General features: G+C 51.5%; 7 protein-coding genes across 7 annotated transcripts; 6 read left to right on the top strand and 1 right to left on the bottom strand.

Moving 5' to 3' along the window:
- The first annotated feature begins 1,394 nt into the window (after positions 1-1,394).
- On the top strand, positions 1,395-1,994 carry P168DRAFT_182572 (uncharacterized protein). The gene has a single exon (XM_024832956.1). The coding sequence runs from the start codon at positions 1,564-1,566 to the stop codon at positions 1,870-1,872; it is 309 nt and encodes a 102-aa protein (XP_024691984.1). The 5' UTR covers positions 1,395-1,563; the 3' UTR covers positions 1,873-1,994.
- An 88-nt stretch (positions 1,995-2,082) lies between these two features.
- On the top strand, positions 2,083-3,471 carry P168DRAFT_291512 (uncharacterized protein; the record flags this gene model as incomplete). Its single annotated transcript, XM_024837420.1, has 1 exon — positions 2,083-3,471. A coding segment is annotated over exon 1 (971 nt), but the record flags the coding sequence as incomplete, so codon positions are not given.
- A 467-nt stretch (positions 3,472-3,938) lies between these two features.
- On the top strand, positions 3,939-5,146 carry P168DRAFT_209461 (FAM50/XAP5 family protein; the record flags this gene model as incomplete). The annotated part of the gene is made up of 3 exons (XM_024833044.1): positions 3,939-4,159; positions 4,213-4,777; positions 4,835-5,146. Coding segments are annotated over 3 exons (1,098 nt in total), but the record flags the coding sequence as incomplete, so codon positions are not given.
- Positions 5,147-5,381: 235 nt separating this feature from the next.
- Positions 5,382-6,867, top strand: P168DRAFT_255676 (uncharacterized protein; the record flags this gene model as incomplete). Its single annotated transcript, XM_024834476.1, has 5 exons — positions 5,382-5,465; positions 5,556-5,764; positions 5,811-5,932; positions 5,982-6,398; positions 6,458-6,867. The coding sequence occupies 5 exons, from the start codon at positions 5,382-5,384 to the stop codon at positions 6,685-6,687; spliced, it is 1,062 nt and encodes a 353-aa protein (XP_024691981.1). The 3' UTR covers positions 6,688-6,867.
- A 1,275-nt stretch (positions 6,868-8,142) lies between these two features.
- Positions 8,143-9,656, bottom strand: aclA (putative ATP citrate lyase subunit (Acl); the record flags this gene model as incomplete). The annotated part of the gene is made up of 2 exons (XM_024833643.1): positions 8,143-9,156; positions 9,216-9,656. The coding sequence occupies 2 exons, from the start codon at positions 9,654-9,656 to the stop codon at positions 8,143-8,145; spliced, it is 1,455 nt and encodes a 484-aa protein (XP_024691980.1).
- A 1,574-nt stretch (positions 9,657-11,230) lies between these two features.
- Positions 11,231-13,999, top strand: P168DRAFT_255672 (putative ATP citrate lyase, subunit 1). The gene is made up of 6 exons (XM_024834475.1): positions 11,231-11,458; positions 11,524-11,671; positions 11,724-11,840; positions 11,894-12,083; positions 12,139-13,234; positions 13,321-13,999. Exons 2-6 carry the CDS (start codon positions 11,529-11,531, stop codon positions 13,746-13,748), a joined length of 1,974 nt encoding a protein of 657 aa, XP_024691979.1. The 5' UTR covers positions 11,231-11,458; positions 11,524-11,528; the 3' UTR covers positions 13,749-13,999.
- Positions 14,000-14,194: 195 nt separating this feature from the next.
- Positions 14,195-15,768, top strand: P168DRAFT_311772 (kinase domain protein; the record flags this gene model as incomplete). The annotated part of the gene is made up of 6 exons (XM_024839526.1): positions 14,195-14,279; positions 14,319-14,457; positions 14,514-14,746; positions 14,864-15,171; positions 15,222-15,384; positions 15,438-15,768. The coding sequence occupies 6 exons, from the start codon at positions 14,195-14,197 to the stop codon at positions 15,608-15,610; spliced, it is 1,101 nt and encodes a 366-aa protein (XP_024691978.1). The 3' UTR covers positions 15,611-15,768.
- Between the last annotated feature and the right edge of the window lie 193 nt (positions 15,769-15,961).

Raw genomic sequence — 15,961 nt, 5'->3', positions numbered from 1 at the left:
CTTGGCTCGACTGTTTCCTCTTAGTCTTTAGTCATCTAACCGTTTTGTGGCGCAGTTAGCAGGTAAATGCCTCGTAACCAGCAACGGAGATGATCGGATACGAGGCAGGCGACAGAGACACGAGAGATCGCTCCCCAAAAGGGCGAAGTGACGACGGGGCGGGCACTTGAGCAGCCCACTTGGCTCGTATTCGTCCACTCGTCGTGTTGAGGATTGGGGTAAAGACGCTCTCCCGCTCCAGCTCCACCGTTTAAGGCTGTGGAAACCAACGGCCCTGGTAGAGGAAACTTCTGGGGCGTCTTCTCAGCCACTTGGTTGGTTGTATGGGACAGGATAAGCTCCCCCCAAAGAGCAAAAGGCCATGTCGTGAGACGTTTGCAACTTAGAGGTTGTCGGTCCTCAGTTCATCTTATAGAATATCCACCATGGGTCAGATCGGAAACAACCGTCGGTGGGATTACCGTGTCTCAGCGATGGCCAATCTCATGGATGCTTTTGATCTTCACGATGGGTTTGCTCTGATCATCGAAAGAAGAACAGTCGCCAAGATGGGCTGGAACAGGATCAGATCTGTATACCTGCCCAGGGAGACCATGAAAGTATGTGCTCTGTGAGTCAGAGCAACCTGTTAAGTGTGTGTACTATGCCAATAGGGTCCTATATATATAATAGCGCATTATTGACTGAAGAGTGCACTCCTGATACATATGTCATATGGGAAAGTCATACCTTTTCCCCCTGATGCTATCATACTCTCTATTGTTCATACCACGGGCCATGTCCAATTACCAGATTTTCCTAACCGTTAGAATAGCATTGACTTGCCTTCAGGTCTATTTGCCGGCTAATGAGATACTTTATTGAATAAAAGCAGTGATGCACTTAATAAATAAGGGTTTACCCTCGGAGGGCTTGGGATCAAGTCAATCACAGTCCCTCAAATACTTGCTCCTGATTATACATGATCAATCAATTCGTGTGCTTCTGTCTTCTAATAATTTACCACATATTAGGACACTTCCAAGGGTTCCCGACAACTGGAGTGTTATCAGGAGATCATAAATATGTAGTAACAGGATCTTTCTACTCTGTTATCCTCTCAGTCTCAGGTTTATTATCATGCTCACTCCTGTCATCTTTAGATTCACTATCAGATTCATCTTTAGGACGCGTTTGCATCCCCTACTCCTACAAAAATCTAATAGAAATTATGAGAATTGAATATATGAGTGACCAACAACGACAGATACTCATTCGAACTCCACCATCATCCATACAAGTCAAAAAGGAAGTAATACAACTTAGAGGAAGGATTTCTCAAGGGTACTACAAAGATAATGTCGGATTACTTACAGCTCCTACCGTAGTTTGAGTAGCAATATCTAACCTACAGACCTGTATATTATTATCTAGATACTTGGTGGTTATTAATATACACCAGTACATAGCAAGCGATATCTATTTAGGGCTAATGGGTCCTATCGGGTAACCAGTCTCAATTCCGTAGGGGCTGAGGAACCTGAACAAGCCAGGTATTTCGTGCTTTCAGACCAAACCATCGCGATGGAAAGGCTGTTGCTACTGTGGTGGTCAGGTTTGGAAAGTACGCAACTTCCAGAAAGCCTGGTGCATCTAGGAGAGTTTCCTACAGATGGAACAACTACACCGAGAATTGGTGCGAGTCTCTCCGACCTTTTGATACTTCCTTGTTGGACATACTTACTTTCTGGAGAAATGATCTCTTTCTCAGCCGATGTCCCAAGCGTTCCACTAGACGATATCAGACCATATGTTGTGGGAAATGAAAACCCCCGGAAAGCAGAATTACTTGCTTGCTCGAGGCAGCATAATGGCCAACGCCCTCCGTATTGACGCAGACAAACTCTAGTCTGCAAGGCTGAAATCAAGCCACCAGAAGATGTCGAACAGAATCATTCGCTGCGGCTAGATCTCTAAACCCGAAAGGGTGGAGAACAGACCGCCACTTAGAGCGCCACCAGCCTAGGACACCTGATGCTATCGCGATACGAGCCCTATTATTAGCATCTTCTATCCAAATATACTTTATATGAAGTGAAGTATCTGGGGAGAATTTTAAAATAGTCTCTGGACAATTGGATCCTGCACGAAGGATGGAGACTGCACCATATGAGGAATGGCTAGCCTCGCGCGAGGCCGTAAGGACGCTATGGGCCAAGATGTATACGGGCTTGGCAAATGATTCATTTCCACGGGAACAAGGCTGCGATATGGATGAAGATGGAGGCAGTCATGGCAGCGTTTGCGACAATGGGCTATAAATTGGACCATACTTCCTCGCCATTTTGCCTTCTCAGCCAGCAGCCTCACATCCTCCAAGACAGTCAAGAAAGCACAAAGATAAACAAGCATCATGCATCTCAAAAGCGCCCTCCTTTCCCTCTCCTTTGCACTCCCTTTGACATCAGCCTACCATCTTGCCGTCACCGACCAGAACTCCAAAACTGTCCGCGTCTTCCCACGCGACGCCGCAACATGGAACAAAGACGCCATCTACTGGTCCTTCAAGTGCGACTACAACCCCTGGCCCTGGCAAAAAGACATCTGGGGCGATCTGTCCGAGGTCAAGATCCGCAAGACCGCCGACCGCGGTTTGGTCGCGCTCGTCGCGACCTCAGGCGGGATGGTGGGCATGGTTGACATCAAGTCCGGACAGAAGTCGACCTCGCTGCGGGACGTCGACTGGAAGACCTTTGTAGGGGATAATCCGCACTCGCTGGAGCGGATTCCCTACTCGGGTGCGTTTGTCGCCGCCAGCTCAGACCCAGGCAAACTGACGCTCTACGTTCCTACGGACGGGGCCAATAACCTCGAGCGGATTAAGCGGACGTATCGGTACGATGTGCCCAAGGCACATGGCGTGCTGTGGCACGGGGACAATCTGTGGGCGATTGGGAAGGATTACCTGTACAAGTATGACGTTGTGGGGAAAGGGGAGGACATGCAGTTGAAGCAAGTCGGCGAGCCGATTGATCTGCCGGTTGTCGAAGATAAGAAGACGAAGAAGAAGAAAGCCCGGAACGGCCACGATCTGTCGGCGAGTTACAAGCACGATGATATCCTGCTCTTGACGCATACCGCGGCGGCGTACACATACAATACGACTAGTGGGAAATTTCACGACCTAGAAATGGGCGGTAAGCTCAAGTCGCTGGTCCAGCATTCGTCGGGAGAATATGCCTGGATCAGGGGGGTGGAGAAGAATCATGAGATGGGACAGTATGTCCGGTTCAGTGACGAGAAAGCGCCAGGAGAGGAGACGGAGAAGAGGGGATGGGGGAATGCGGAGTTTTACAAGGCGAGGATCTTTGATCCGGGGTATGAATAGAGGACTGCATAGTCGTTGATCCCTGAAGAAAACTTGTCAGTATCTCTGTCTGCATGTTTGCAGAGTTATAGTTATCATGATAGTTCAGTTGCGGGATCTTTGCGAGATAAGTTTTTTCTTACTTTATAGTATAATAAAACACCTTTGGCCAGTGAGACTTATTGGTATTCAGTTTGTAGCTTGTTCTGGCTTTACTGCTTTACTCCCTGTCTAGTTCATCATTGAGGTTATTCTTGTTTCTCGGTTAGGCGGGCAGCTCTGGGATGCGTGTAGAGAGTATATATTGTGCACATCACAGCTCTCAACCCAGAGTATCAGGCATCTAATCCACCAGCGAAACCACCTGTGTCTTTTTCTAGCAAAGGGATGAAGAAAATAAGTGCTTAAAATCTTGGGACACTTGGTTTCATACAGCTAATGTTGATTGCTGCAGCTATATAGTACAGTGTGGAGCCAGGTCACGTGTCACGACAGACGTCAGTCGCTTTCCCCATTTGCGATGCGACGAGAATCTCACCACTCCCAACATCATACCGCCATATCGTGCACAATGCCCCCCTCAGAACCACCCAGTCACAGCTCGACCCCTCGGTCATTTACCAGCCAGTCAGCCTCCGCAGAGGAGCTCCTCAAATCGCAAACCGTCGGTCTCGTCCATCTCTCCGACTTTCGCAAGCGCCGCGCCGAGGTTCTCGAACAGAAGGAGCGGGAGGCACACGATAAGTCTTTGGGGAGAGTTGCGTCTGGTAATTCGAGAAGTGCCACTCCGTCGGCGGGCGATGTAACTGACAGGTGAGTTAAGGCGCAGTTTTATCCTCATTCTCATGCTGACGGTAATGCGCCAGTAGCTCGAGGTCGCAAAGCGAGGGTCCTCCCAAAAAGAAGAAGAAGAAGCCACTAGCCAAGAGCAAGCTGTCGTTTGCTGATGAAGAGGAGGAGACTGAGAATACCGGTGAAGAATCTGCGGCCACTCCGCGCGAGCTGAGTGTCCCGCGGTCCAGTTCCAAAACCCCCGCGGAGGACTCCTTGCCTGCATCGCGACGGATCACACCGAACCCCAACGCCCCTCCTCCTCCCAAAGCCATCACAAAGGCGGCCGTGAAAGCAGAAACGGAAGCGCGAGATGCCCTCCGCAAGGAATTTCTGGTGATGCAGGATGCGGTCAAGAATACCGAGATCCTAATACCTTTCATCTTTTACGACGGCACAAACATCCCGGCGGGGACGGTCAAGGTCAAGAAAGGCGACCCGGTGTGGCTGTTTCTGGATAGGTGCCGCAAAGTTGGGGCGGAACTAGGTGTCGGGGGTGGCAGCCATGCGTCGAAAGGACGGAAGGATAACCGTCGTGAATGGGCCCGAGTGAGTGTTGATGATCTTATACTGGTGAAAGGCGAGATTATCATCCCACATGTACGTTCATGAAAGTGCTCTATGATGCCCGACCGCGACCGCTGACCTGCGTTTTAGCATTACGAGCTGTATTATTTCATCGCCAACCGCGTGCCGAACTATTCGCTTCCGGGCGAGCTGCTATTCGACTATTCCGACAAACCCTCTGCATCGGCGACAGATGACCCCCTATCGCGCCCGGATAGTGAACAGCTGGAGGGTGGGGACAAAGACCCCACGACGACCAAAGTGGTCGATCGACGATGGTACGAGAGGAACAAGCATATCTTCCCGGCCAGTCTATGGCGGGAGTATGAGCCGGGGGGAGAGTTCGAGGAGAAGATGCGTACGACAAGACGCGATGCGTCGGGGAATACTTTCTTCTTCTAGATGACTTATGATATTATTAGAATTGGCATGTACAGTATATACTGCTCAATAGCGTTGAATGAACGAGACGAACACATGTTCTATGAAGAAGGCAATGCATAATATAGTGTAAACAGCCGGTCCAGTGAACATTAAAATGTCTACGGCTTCCGCTGATGGCCTGCTAACCCATCAATTCGCTCCCCTCTTTTCCCTCGCAAAGGTTCTACACTGTTGAACACTCTACTTTCACAAAATGGATTTCTATCTTCGCTGCAACTCTCTCAAATGCCGGTCCCAACTCAAGGAGAGAGCCGTCGTCACCACCTGCTCGTACGATGTCTAACCGCCCTGTCCTATCTCTTACTTCCCTATTCTAAGCTAACTGAATACATGATTCAGACACATCTTCTGTCTCCAGTGCGCTGAGAATCTCGGACTCTCTCGTCCTGACCCAGGCGAACGTCGCTGTCCAGCATGTCAAGCCATCCTGATCAACCCAGACGACGCAGTAGCGACCATCCTGAACCCAACGGAGGATTACAAAACGAGTGTTCTCAGCGGACTCGATCCGAATACCATCATGGAGTGTGCGGGACGGGCGTTGCTGTTCTGGACATACCAATCGAGCCAGGAGATGTGCGACTCTGAATCTGGAGTACAGAACGTCTACTGACAGAGGCAGTTTCTACCAGGAATTCCTCGGAAAGACGCTCACGGAGAAATACACAAATCTCAACACTCAAATGGATAAGGTCGTGCATAATGCAAACACGGAGATTGCAACCCTGCAGGCTAAATTATCAGGTATAATCCACCATCTCGAATACCAAGTATCACAACTCAGTAGCCTCAGAAATGCAGGACACGCACGAGCAGCTGGGGAAGAAAAACCAAGAGCTCGCCGACCTCTACCGGGAAAAGTGCAAGAAATTCACGCAGATCACCAACCTCTACAATCTGCTCAAGACGCGCGCGATGCGGTCTCAAATGCAGACCGCTGCGTCGGACTCAGTTTCTCAAGCGTTGAGATCGCTTGCGCCGCCGCAGGCTGAGCCACACAGCGCTATGCCTCCATTACCGGCAGCAATTGCAGGCCCTCCGCCGCAGACACCGTCTTCGCGTCAACAGAGCGCCTTTCCAGTTGACACGGAGGGTGTGGAACAACTACATCGGTACCAACGCAGTGGAACGGGGAGCTCGCGGGGGACGAAGCGGAGAGCGGCTGTCAGTGCCATGGCTCCGCCTAGTCGTCCGGTGGGAGCGATCAGAAGTATGTCTTATCTTGTCTTCTCTTCTACCGTGGGATGATATCAGCTAACTTTCTGATAGATGACATGCCCCAGGCTACGCCGAAACACCGAACGCGCCTTACGGGCCCCCCTCGGTCGTCACGTCCTTCGACGGGACTGTCCCAGTTGCCACAGGACAGAGTCATGTACGAACGGTTCCAAGGGGAAGCAGGGGTTGATCATCGGGTATGCGATGGCGGGGGTAGTATACATGCTCCTCCTAATCCGAGGGAGGGATCTGGGCTGAGGATGTATTTTGACAGACGGTAATAGTGGAGGACTGCGAGTATGGAGGTTGCGTATGGGATGACAGCATCGACATGAGATGAAGTGCGACTTTCATGCCCTTGATTGTTGATGTTGAAGAGTCAAGAGACGCCAAGACGACAATATACACTGTACTATATTCTCAACAGCATAATAGTTAGCGCAACAGTCCTATCATGTCAGATATCACTCAACAATATAATATTTCAGACAATATAATACTCCATGGACATCCAAAGGATCAGAACCAGATCGGATCAAACAAGTAGTAGTAGAATAGTGACTAGTAGATAGTCTTTACCAGAAAATATACCATTCCGCATAGATGCAACATCCATTCACCCGACGGAATTAGGCCGCCCTCACTGTTTATCTCACATATCCACAACAATTGGGTTTAACGTAGAGAACACATACTGGAAAAAGCTACGAAGTTAATCCTCCGATCGCATAAGACATATCAGATATATCCTAGTTGATCTGGTTAGCGAGTTACCTGGTAATTGAAGCAAGTCCAACTCAATGATACTGAGTACGTGCTTGATATCAAGCGCCCACTCACTACCACCTTAGTGAATAAGACCCGGACCAAAGCAGGTCACATCCAGCAACAAACAGCAGTACCCAAGGCAATAAGTAACACAAGCTTATCTCTAAATTAATCAATAGATAGATAGATAGATAGATAGATAAAAACAGAAGAAGGGCCCACCCCCACCCATCCCCCCGCTCCAATCCCCATCCCCAATCAATCAACCCCGATCCCCAATCTCGGACGTGCGGAAGTCCCCAGCACCACAAACTAACGACTCTTCCATCTCTCCGAGCCACCACCACCACCACTACCACCCAATCCACCTCCGTGATCAGATCGCAAGACACTTACTTTAATTTAGCTTATCTGGATCAAGATTCGGGAAGTTTGACAGCTTGTGTGGAGTTTGTGGGTTTGTTTTTAGTGGTATTTTTGAGGATGCTTATTTGGACGTTCCTTTTCCTTTCGTTTGATGCCATACTATACTATACTGTACTATACTATACTACCTACACTAACCCCCCGGGGAAAATGTCACGTGTACATTTACGACCTGCGTATTCCATTTTCAGGGTGCTTTATGTACTCATCAATGGATAGGCTCAAATACAATCTATATCTCTACATTTACCGACGATGTATGGTCCAAACCTAGTAGACACTGGTAGATACTGAATTGACGCGGATCTAAACCGATCTAAAGTCCATCCCTACCGCATGCCGCTTCTAAGTCAAGGCCGCTAATATCGTCTCCTCGGCATCCCTGCTCCAGTAGGGTAAAAATCAAACAAAATAAGGAAAACCCGTGTCATGCCATGCGTTCAGAAAATTCAACACAAAAAGATCACAAAAGAAAAGGAGAAAAAAAAAAAAAAAAAAGAAGATTAAATTAAGTAAATGGGAGAAATCTCAGAGGCATTCGTTTAGGCACCAAACTCCTTGATGTCGGTCTTCTTGCCGCACAGCGCCAGCGGCACGATGCCGCTGACGTGCATCTCGGGCCCGAAGACGTGCATCTTGAGGCCCAGCTCCTCGCCCACGGCCTTGATGTTCTTGAGACCCTCCTGGTAGTTGGGACCCGCACGACGCACCCAGATCTGGACGTTGTGCTCGTTCAGGACGGGGGCCACCTCGCGCAGGGCGCGGATGACGCCCTTGAAGGTCGAGGCGACGTTGGTGAAGTTGGCGATGCCACCGCCGATGAAGAGGACCTTGCCGTCGGGGTGCATGGGGGCCCGCAGCATCAGGTCGAGGATGGTGTGGGCGTAGTTGTAGGTCTGGGTCTCGGTGGGCGCGCCCGAGTACTCGCCGTAGTTGGCGAGCTCGCTGACGAAGCCGGCCGAGGCGATGGCGTCGGCGTAGACGACCGAGGCACCACCACCGGCCACGAGGGTCCAGACGCGGCCGCTGGCGTTGAGGACGGTCAGCTTGAGGGAAGCACCGGTCTTGGCGTCCATGTCGGAGATGAACTTCTCCTCCTTGGTCAGCTCACGGCCGAAGGGAGCGGGGAACTCCATGGGGGGGCCGGCGTCGATGTTGACCTTGTTGTCCTTGGGGGCGGCGGTGATGCCGAGGTTGGCGGGGGCGCGGGCGACCGCCCACTTGGTGCCACACTCGAACTCGGCGGTCTGGTCCAGCTTGGCCGCGAGATCGAGGAAGTGGACCTCGGCGGAGGTGGCATCGGCGTTGGGGATGACCACGAGGGGGTTGATCTCCAGGTAGGTGAACTGGCAGTCGACGTAGACGGCGTAGAGGCGGGTGATGAAGTCGACGAGGACGTTGTGGAGACCCTGGGGCACCTTGTTGAGCAGGGCCGCGGCGATCTCGTCGTTGGAGGGGTAGTTCTTCAGGTTGACGGGGACGAGCAGCTTCTCGGCCTTGGCGTCGACATCACCGACGTCGACACCACCCTCGTGGGTGAAGAGGATCCAGTCACCCTGTGGATGTTAGATTTCTACCGGTACGACCAACGCAGAAGGGGAAAAGACATTCTTACCTCACGCACGGAGTTGATGTTGATGTAGTATTCGGTCTCCTGGGGGTGGGGGACAAAGGGTTCGACGAGGAATTGGCGCAGGACCCCGGTGATGGACTCGACCTGGACGTCCTTGGTGGCGCGGGCCTCGATCCATTCCCGGGCCTCGGCCCAGGTCTTGTTGAGGGCGAGCAGACCGCTCTTCCCACGGCGCTTGATCAATTGATCTGGTTTGGCGACGAACTTGGAGCCGGGGACGAGGAGCCACGGGTAGGTGACCTCGGCCTGGTCGAGGATATCCTTGACGGCGGCATCTTCGGGGAAGTAGAGGGAGGCCAGACGAGAGGGAGGGTTGTGGGTGGTGGGAGCGGGGAGAGGGGAGGGCTTGATGACGGGGGCGCGAGTGAGGTGATAGTTGAGGATAGCCTTGCCATCAGCCTCGAGGATAGATTTGGCGGACATGGTGTGTGATTGATGTGGGTGGATAGGTGGTAGAAAGAACCTCAAGAAGAAAAATCGAGGGAGAGGAAGAGGAAGGGAAGAGGAAGAGAAAGAGGATATGGGGAGAGAGATGGAGAGAGAAATGGAGAGAGATGGAGAAAGATGAGGAGAGAAGAGAAGAAAAGGTCGACAAAATCTGGATTGGGTATGTATGATAGACGGTATTGGTATTTTATTTGGACGATAAATAAATAATGATGATAATAAATATAGAGGGGCAATGGGGCTGTACCTGATTACCGTTTCCTTATCGGTATTATTACAGTCCATCAATATATTACAGGATGTTATCCCTCTTCTTGATTAATCCCTCGTATAATCCTGATCATCCATGAGAAAAAAAGGAATGAAAAAGGAGATCTTCCATGGAATTCCATTCCGTGATCACTCCCAGGGTGAGAGAACGACTAGAAGGACTGATTGTACACGGTAGAAGAGAGCATGAACTCCACCGAGTTGTTGAGATGGGGAGACGATGGGTGGGGACTGGATGGGACTGGATGGGACGGATGGGGAATAGGTGGGACTCCCACCCGAAACTGTCATCAAGTTTATTTTCCTCCGTCCGGTTGGGATGGGATCATCCTCGATTTCGTCTGCAGTATTGGCCCTACGCGGTAGACTGAATACTGTTTCCTCCTTTCTTTCTAGTGTTTCTGATGTTGGTCGATGTTGGTCCAGGGGTTGAATCCTGGAGACAGATGTATAGTACAGTACTCCGTCCTCCGTACTATCCGTAAGATGTAGATATCTAGTAAGAGCTGATGTCAGATGGATACACCTCTTGACCCAACTACTTTACTATCACAAGTACTAACACAAGTAAATCATGAAAGAAACTGCCACGTAACTCCATGGAATTGGAGGTGATGTAAGTCGGTGAGCAAAGCTGTTCGATCAGGCATCGAGGATGATGTGGGCTCCACCGCCTTTTCCCCACATCCATACTATACAGTACGTAGTCCGTATACCGAGTATAGTCAGTATACAGAGTATATACTATGTAGTACTTCATGTCTAGATTCGACTCCTAATCATATTGATCCGAAGGGATGGATATCCGATGGATACTCTTCTCGAGACATAAATGTTGAGAAGCCGGTTGACCCAGCTGTGATGGTGAAGGAACCATGGACCCAAACCAAGGGAGACCAAGATTCCCCACATCGGGCCATACGGTCACAATACCGCATCTGGAGGGATCAGAGCTACGATGTACAATCCATCACTTTATTTCTTCCTCCGGAGAGGGAGATTCGGGTGGGAAATCGAGGGGAATTGAGAGAAAGACTGAGAAGAGGAGAGAATAGGAGAGAAGAGGATGATGGATGTCTCCGATATCGTCCACGGTATTTGGTTATTTCAGATTGATTATTCTATAATTATTCCAACATTATATTTATTAAAATAGAAAGAAATAATAAATAATAAATCACTGTATTATATTATCTTATCGTGTATTCTGGTATTCTTCCCCCTCTCTTCTTCTCTTTCTTTTCTCTCTTCTTTTTATTCTGTTTCTTTTTCCCTCCTCACTTTCACCTCCAGTTCCTCTCTTCTTCCTTTCTTCCTCTCTTCCTCTCTCTCACTTCCATCTAATCTCTCCCTCTGGTCCACGTCTCTTCTTTGGACCTCCCCCACTACTCTCTCTCTCACTCTCTCACTCTCTCACTCTCTCCCACTCACCTTTCTTATACTCTTCTCTCCCCATTCATCTCCCTTCGGTCCTCCCATCTCCATCTCTTCCTGGGAGCTCCCTACAGGTATCTACTCTACTAAGCTCTCACCTTCATCCCCTCATGACACCGACTAATATAATCGCATTCAGTCACCATGCCTGCCTCTGCTCCCCTCGTTAGCACCGCCAATGGCGGCTCCAACGCCAACGACAACATCACTCGTTTCGATCCCCCCAGCCGTGTCCGCTCCCCTCAGGGCGCCGCTCTCTTCCACAACAAGACCCGATGCTTCGTATAGTGAGTCTACCAATCCCCTTGGCCCATCCTGCAGTTCGACTGACTCCTCCAGTGGCATGCAACCCAAGGCCGTCCAGGGTATGCTCGACTTTGACTTCATCTGCAAGCGCTCCACCCCGTCCGTCGCTGGCATCATCTACACGTTCGGTGGTCAATTCGTCAGCAAGATGTACCTCTCTCTTTCCAACTCCCACTAAGTCATCCCCGCTAATAAAGATACAGGTACTGGGGCACCAGCGAGACCCTCCTCCCCGTCTACCAGGATGTCTCCAAGGCCATGGCCAAGCACCCCGACGTCGACACCGTCGTCAACTTTGCCTCCTCCCGTTCCGTCTACAGCTCCACCATGGAGCTGATGCAATGCCCCCAGATCCGCTCCATTGCCATCATCGCCGAGGGTGTTCCCGAACGCGTAAGTCTCCTGACATCAGACCGCATCCCCAGCCGCATTGGCTGACCTTATCTAGCGCGCTCGTGAGATCATGGTTACCGCCAAGGAAAAGGGCATCACCATCATTGGCCCCGCCACCGTCGGTGGGATCAAGCCCGGTGCCTTCAAGATCGGTAACACCGGTGGCATGATGGACAACATCGTCGCCTCCAAGCTCTACCGCCGCGGCTCCGTCGGCTACGTCTCCAAGTCCGGTGGCATGTCCAACGAGTTGAACAACATCATCTCCCAGAACACCGACGGCGTCTACGAGGGTATCGCCATCGGTGGTGACCGCTACCCCGGTACCACCTTCATCGACCACCTGCTGCGCTACCAGGCCGAGCCCGAGTGCAAGATCCTCGTCCTCCTGGGTGAGGTCGGTGGTGTCGAGGAGTACCGCGTCATCGAGGCCGTCCAGAACGGCGTCATCACCAAGCCCATCGTCGCCTGGGCCATCGGCACCTGCGCCAGCATGTTCAAGACCGAGGTCCAGTTCGGCCACGCCGGCGCCTCCGCCAACTCCCAGCTGGAGACCGCCGTCGCCAAGAACCAGGCCATGCGCGACGCCGGCATCCACGTCCCCGCCACCTTCGAGGACCTGCCCGAGGTGCTCAAGCAGGTCTACGACGCCGAGGTCCAGAAGGGCGCCATCAAGCCCCAGCCCGAGCCCGTCGTCCCCAAGATCCCCATCGACTACTCCTGGGCCCAGGAGCTGGGTCTCGTCCGCAAGCCCGCTGCCTTCATCTCCACCATCTCCGACGACCGTGGCCAGGAGCTGCTCTACGCCGGCATGCCCATCTCCGATGTCTTCCGCGAGGATATCGGCATCGGTGGTGTCATGTCCCTGCTGTGGTTCCGCCGCCGTCTGCCCCGCTACGCCAGCAAGTTCCTCGAGATGGTCCTCATGCTCACCGCCGATCACGGTCCCGCCGTCTCCGGTGCCATGAACACCATCATCACCACCCGTGCCGGCAAGGACCTCATCAGCGCCCTCGTCTCCGGTCTGCTGACCATCGGTTCCCGATTCGGTGGTGCCCTCGACGGTGCCGCCGAGGAGTTCACCAAGGCCTTTGACAAGGGCCTGAGCCCGCGTGACTTTGTTGACGGCATGCGCAAGGAGAACAAGCTGAGTATGTCCTTCTTCTCTTCTCCCCTTTTTTTTTTTTTTTTTTTGCTACGGTACCTCCGTGATAGATGATGATGCTAATCCGTATAGTCCCCGGTATTGGTCACCGTGTCAAGTCCCGCAACAACCCCGATCTCCGTGTCGAGCTGGTCAAGGAGTTCGTCAAGAAGAACTTCCCCGCCACCAAGCTGCTCGACTACGCCATTGCCGTCGAGACCGTCACCACCTCCAAGAAGGACAACCTGATCCTCAACGTGGACGGGTGCGTCGCCGTCTGCTTCGTGGATCTCATGCGCAACTGCGGTGCCTTCTCTCCCGACGAGGTCGAGGACTACATGCGCATGGGTGTCCTGAATGGTCTCTTCGTGCTGGGTCGCAGCATCGGTCTGATTGCCCATTACCTGGATCAGAAGCGTCTGCGGACTGGTCTGTACCGTCACCCGTGGGATGACATCACCTACCTGCTGCCCGCTCTCCAGAAGGGTGGCTCCGAGGGCCGTGTCGAGGTCAACATCTAATTATCTACACCGTTTTAATATCCCTTTTTAATCTCTTTTCCTTGATCGACATCCCCTGGAATGGCCAGTGTGGGACACTTTTTGACGTTGGAGTTATGACTGGTTGCGTTGCATCTGTTTTTCGAATCTTCTTTTTTCCTTCTACAGTCACGTCCGCTGATCGAGATGATGATTATCAGCGCAGTGGCGCTCGACGTTAGATGTTAGACTTAGCATGACGACCAGAATTACGTTTAATTATTGAGTTTGAGCAAAGCCAACCGTATAGTAGTAGTGCGAGGGACTCCATTTACTCGTGTCAATAGTAAATAGCAACCACTCCGGCCCGGCTGGGCCTGTCACACCCTGGATTGGCTCCACGGGCACACCCCTGTCTTCCTCACCTGTGCGGTATCTCAACCGTATAACCCGTCATCCCATATACTTTGACCAGTTCAACCACCAACATGCCAAGAGCAAGAGCAATGTTTTCCAGGTTAAAGCCGTTGATCACCCGGCATCCAACCACCACCCACAGTCGCTGCATGGCTAGTACCTAAACTGCCCAAATCAACCCCACACGTCTCATAGAAGAGGAGACCCTCCCATTCTACAAACCAGACCAGTTCTATCCCGTCCACACAGGCGAGCTTCTCCACGCAACGTACCAAGTTATCGGTAAACTAGGATACGGGGCCTATTCCACCGTGTGGCTATGCCATGATCAGCGGTGCGAGAAGAGCCCCCGTTACGACTGACTACTCAACACACACTGAATTCTTGTAGTAATCGCATCCATGTAGCAGCCAAAGTTCTGACGGCCGCATTCTCAGGGCAAAAGTCTAGAGAGGTGGAAGTTTACCAACACCTGAGCCGGCTGGGTCGATCCCACGTCGGAAGTGCCTCCATTCGGGGGCTGTATGATATGTTCGATATATCTGGACCAGACGGCCTGCACCGATGCTTGGTGCAAATGTCGATGCACGCGCTGCGAATGCGAGCTGGGTCTGGTAAACTCAGTGAGCCTTTATTGAAACAAACCTTGATTTCTCCACCGCGAGGGGGAAGTCATTCATTGTGGTATGAACATTCCTTGAATGGTTGATATAGAGGCGATGGTCGTTAAAGGTGTATAGATATCAAAGCATCAAACATCATGCTCAGCATTGACGATGAGACAATCCTGTCGAATTTCGAAAGGACAGAAGCAGAGCATCCCAGCCCCCGGAAGACCGTGGACGCCAATCGCACGATATACGTATCGCGGAAGCTTCCTTCTCCGAAGCGAGATCGATGGGGTCAACCCGTACTATGTGATCTCGGGGAAGCTAGAATTGGCAAGCTCCATAGAGGGGATATCCAACCCAACATCTATAAAGCTCCGGAGGTCCTGTTTGACATGCCGTGGAGCTTTAGTGCTGATATATGGATCGTCGGTGTCATGGTGCGTTGAGTCCCGTGATCTAGTAGAACACTTTCTAAAACACATTGCAGATCTGGGATATCTTTGAAAACAAGCATCTGTTCAATGCACTTGACGAAGACAGGGACTACTCCCCATCCCATCATGTCGCCGAGATGGTGGCATACCTAGGAGTCCCACCGCTTCACTTTCTCCAGCGCAGCGAGGAAACGCGCAATGTCTTTGACGAGAAGGGTGTGTTTGACTCCTTGCCACTCACTACGAAGGTAAAAAGCTGACTCTGCTAGGCCAATGGTTAGGGGCAGGTGGAGTGTCCGTTCCATCGATCTCATTAGAAGAATCGGAGGAGAACCTCGAAGGACCAAACAAGCAACTCTTTTTGCAGTTCCTGCGGTCAATGCTGCGGTGGGTTCCTGAGGAGAGGAAACTGCAAAGGAATTATTGGACGACCCTTGGTTGAACGCTGAATAGGGATATCATGTGGTTCAATGCAGGTGAAGCTATACAGCATGCATGAATAATTCTGGGCCTCTATGAAATGAGGACGATTTGACGAAATTCTTCCCAGATCGCTGGAGATCACCTACAATGTCCCGTACATGAAACATAATGTTGTTGTATCAAGAACTAGTTCCTATATAGTCATGACCCCGACCAACCCCACTGCATATTGTACTTGGTAGATCCTGGCATGGAGTTGGAGATGGCCAAGTCCGCCCAATATGAAGATCGGATTGTTATCGATCTCCGCACCTTATCTTATCGCACGTGCGCTCCACCCCAAAAAAAGTCAACCAGTCAGCAGCTGGAC

This window comes from Aspergillus campestris (assembly GCF_002847485.1).
Source record: "Aspergillus campestris IBT 28561 chromosome Unknown P168scaffold_8, whole genome shotgun sequence".
Classification (NCBI taxonomy): Eukaryota; Fungi; Ascomycota; class Eurotiomycetes; order Eurotiales; family Aspergillaceae; genus Aspergillus; species Aspergillus campestris.
Note: the sequence above shows the minus strand (reverse complement) of the source record. Positions and strands in the feature narration are given on the sequence as shown.

Excerpts from the sequence above, each read along its gene's own strand:
- P168DRAFT_182572 (XM_024832956.1), top strand. The coding sequence starts at position 1,564 with ATGGAAAGGCTGTTGCTACTGTGGTGGTCAGGTTTGGAAAGTACGCAA.
- P168DRAFT_255672 (XM_024834475.1), top strand. The coding sequence starts at position 11,529 with ATGCCTGCCTCTGCTCCCCTCGTTAGCACCGCCAATGGCGGCTCCAAC. Across the intron at positions 11,672-11,723 it reads AAGACCCGATGCTTCGTATA|TGGCATGCAACCCAAGGCCG; the intron begins GTGAGTCTACCA and ends TGACTCCTCCAG. Across the intron at positions 13,235-13,320 it reads GCGCAAGGAGAACAAGCTGA|TCCCCGGTATTGGTCACCGT; the intron begins GTATGTCCTTCT and ends TAATCCGTATAG.